Here is a 1,938-nt window from a genome sequence, read left to right as displayed (position 1 = left end):
CTGGTCTGGTTGCTCCATCTGACTGACTGGTTGAGCCGCCTGACTTTTCAGACTAATTTCAGACTAAACAGGATCTACTCAGACACCCTGTAGAAACCTTTGACCTTCAACCTGAGATTATACTCACATTTTCTCAAATAAATAAACATTATAATAATAAATCCACATTTTCTTGGTTCCCCTGAGGTCAGAACACCTGACATGGTAAACAGAACCGTTTCTAACCACGACTCAAACATCACTTTTACTGAATCTGTGAATTTCACTGAAGTTTTCAAAGATAAAATGATGCCAAACTATTTTATTTAGAATTTTATAACTAAATTACCCTTTTAATCAACACACATGGTTGGACGGCTGCACCACCTGACGTGTTCAGGCCTTTGGAGGCAAAAAGAAACTAAAATGAATTTTATATGAATGCACTGAAAATTGTTTCACAAAGAAGTTGAGTAATTTGAAATGTGTGAAGTATTTATTAAATTATTTTTGACTTGGACACAAAAAATGCACGTCATGTCAATGATCTCCACACACACACGATTAAAAATGACAATATTAGGATGAACCTCAGGTAAAGCTGAGAAACAGCGCCATCCAGTGGCAAGTGTGTGAATTTTAAACTGCCACAGTATTTGCGTTCAGTTTAAACTGCAGGTTCTGCGGACACAGCGGCGCAGTCTAATAACCCACGTGACTCAGTCAGGTTTAAACTCGGTTTAAACTCTAAACCTCAGCTTAGAAATGAACCTAATAACGAACCGCTACAGTCACAGCTACAGCAGATCCAGCTCGCCGTTTCCTTCATTCCGCTCCGGGTTTTAATCCTCGCTCTGTACTCACCGCTCAGCGGAGGAGCGGAGACTCCGGACTCTGTTAATTAATCACATTAATTAGCGTCTTAATCAGTTTCAGTTTTCAGATTCTCTCACTTTCATCTCTGCTACACACAACACGCGCTCCCCTCGCACACAAGCCCCTACCTCCGGGTAGGGATTTCAAAATAAGAGTCTGACCCTACGTATTTAGGTACTTTTATTCGTCAAAATAAGAGTCTGCCTCAACGCATTTATGTATTTATCAAAATAAAAGTCTTACCTAACGTATTTATGTATTTTTTATTTATCTGTCTGCACATTTATGACTTCATTTATCAAAATAAGAGTCTGACCCAACGTATTTATGTATTTATCAAAATAAAAGTCTTACCCAACGTATTTATGTATTTATCAGAGTCTGCACATTTATATGTACTTCATTTATCAAAATAAGAGTCTGACCCAATGTGTTTATTTATCAAAATAAAAGTCTTAACCCAACGTATTTATGTATTTTATTTATTTATCGGAGTCTGCCCAAACATATTTATGTACTTCATTTATCAAAATAAGAGTCTGACCCAACGTATTTACGTGCTTTATCAAAATAAGAGTCCGTCCCAAATATTTTTTTACTTCATTTCGTCCACACATACTGAGGTCAGTCGAACCATCTGTAGATCCAACGCTGCATCTCAGGTTTAACTCCGGTCTAACTGACCTCTACAGAAAAGATCATTTACACATACACACACGCTTGTCTTGCTATACTTGTGAGGACATCCATAGGTTTCTATTGATATTTGTATTACCGTATTAAAGCAGCACCAGAGCTAAACCTAAACCTTAGAATCCAAAAGGCATTTTAGTCTTTGCTATAAAAAAATGTGATTTGTGGTGAAAAACATGTTGACCAGCAAAATGGCTTACCTGAGCAAAGTGAACAAGTATAGCAGAACAAGTCCACACGTTTTATATTCATTCCAGTACAATTTTGAATGGAAGTTTTTGAAAGGAAATATAATAGAAATTTCATTTCTGTAATGAAAGTACTTTAATCACAAAACAGCACCGGTATTTCTTGTATGTGTACAAACTAGATTTACATCCAGAGGAGTTG

The 1,938-nt window shown here is 36.7% G+C and overlaps 1 protein-coding gene across 3 annotated transcripts in view; it reads right to left on the bottom strand.

Moving 5' to 3' along the window:
• The window catches only part of rpusd1 (RNA pseudouridine synthase domain containing 1), a 9,776-nt gene extending 8,775 nt beyond the window's left edge, over positions 1–1,001 (bottom strand). The window contains exon 1 of one of the 3 annotated variants that reach the window (XM_036590078.1): positions 763–1,001. In XM_036590078.1, coding sequence (XP_036445971.1) covers positions 763–808 — 46 coding nt within the window. In that variant the 5' untranslated portion in view covers positions 809–1,001. The remainder of the gene's footprint in view (positions 1–762) is intronic. The other 2 variants (XM_036590079.1, XM_036590080.1) reach the window with 2 other exon arrangements.
• Between the last annotated feature and the right edge of the window lie 937 nt (positions 1,002–1,938).

Source organism: Colossoma macropomum, unplaced genomic scaffold (assembly GCF_904425465.1).
Source record: "Colossoma macropomum unplaced genomic scaffold, Colossoma_macropomum, whole genome shotgun sequence".
In the NCBI taxonomy this organism is placed as follows: Eukaryota; Metazoa; Chordata; class Actinopteri; order Characiformes; family Serrasalmidae; genus Colossoma; species Colossoma macropomum.
Note: the sequence above shows the minus strand (reverse complement) of the source record. Positions and strands in the feature narration are given on the sequence as shown.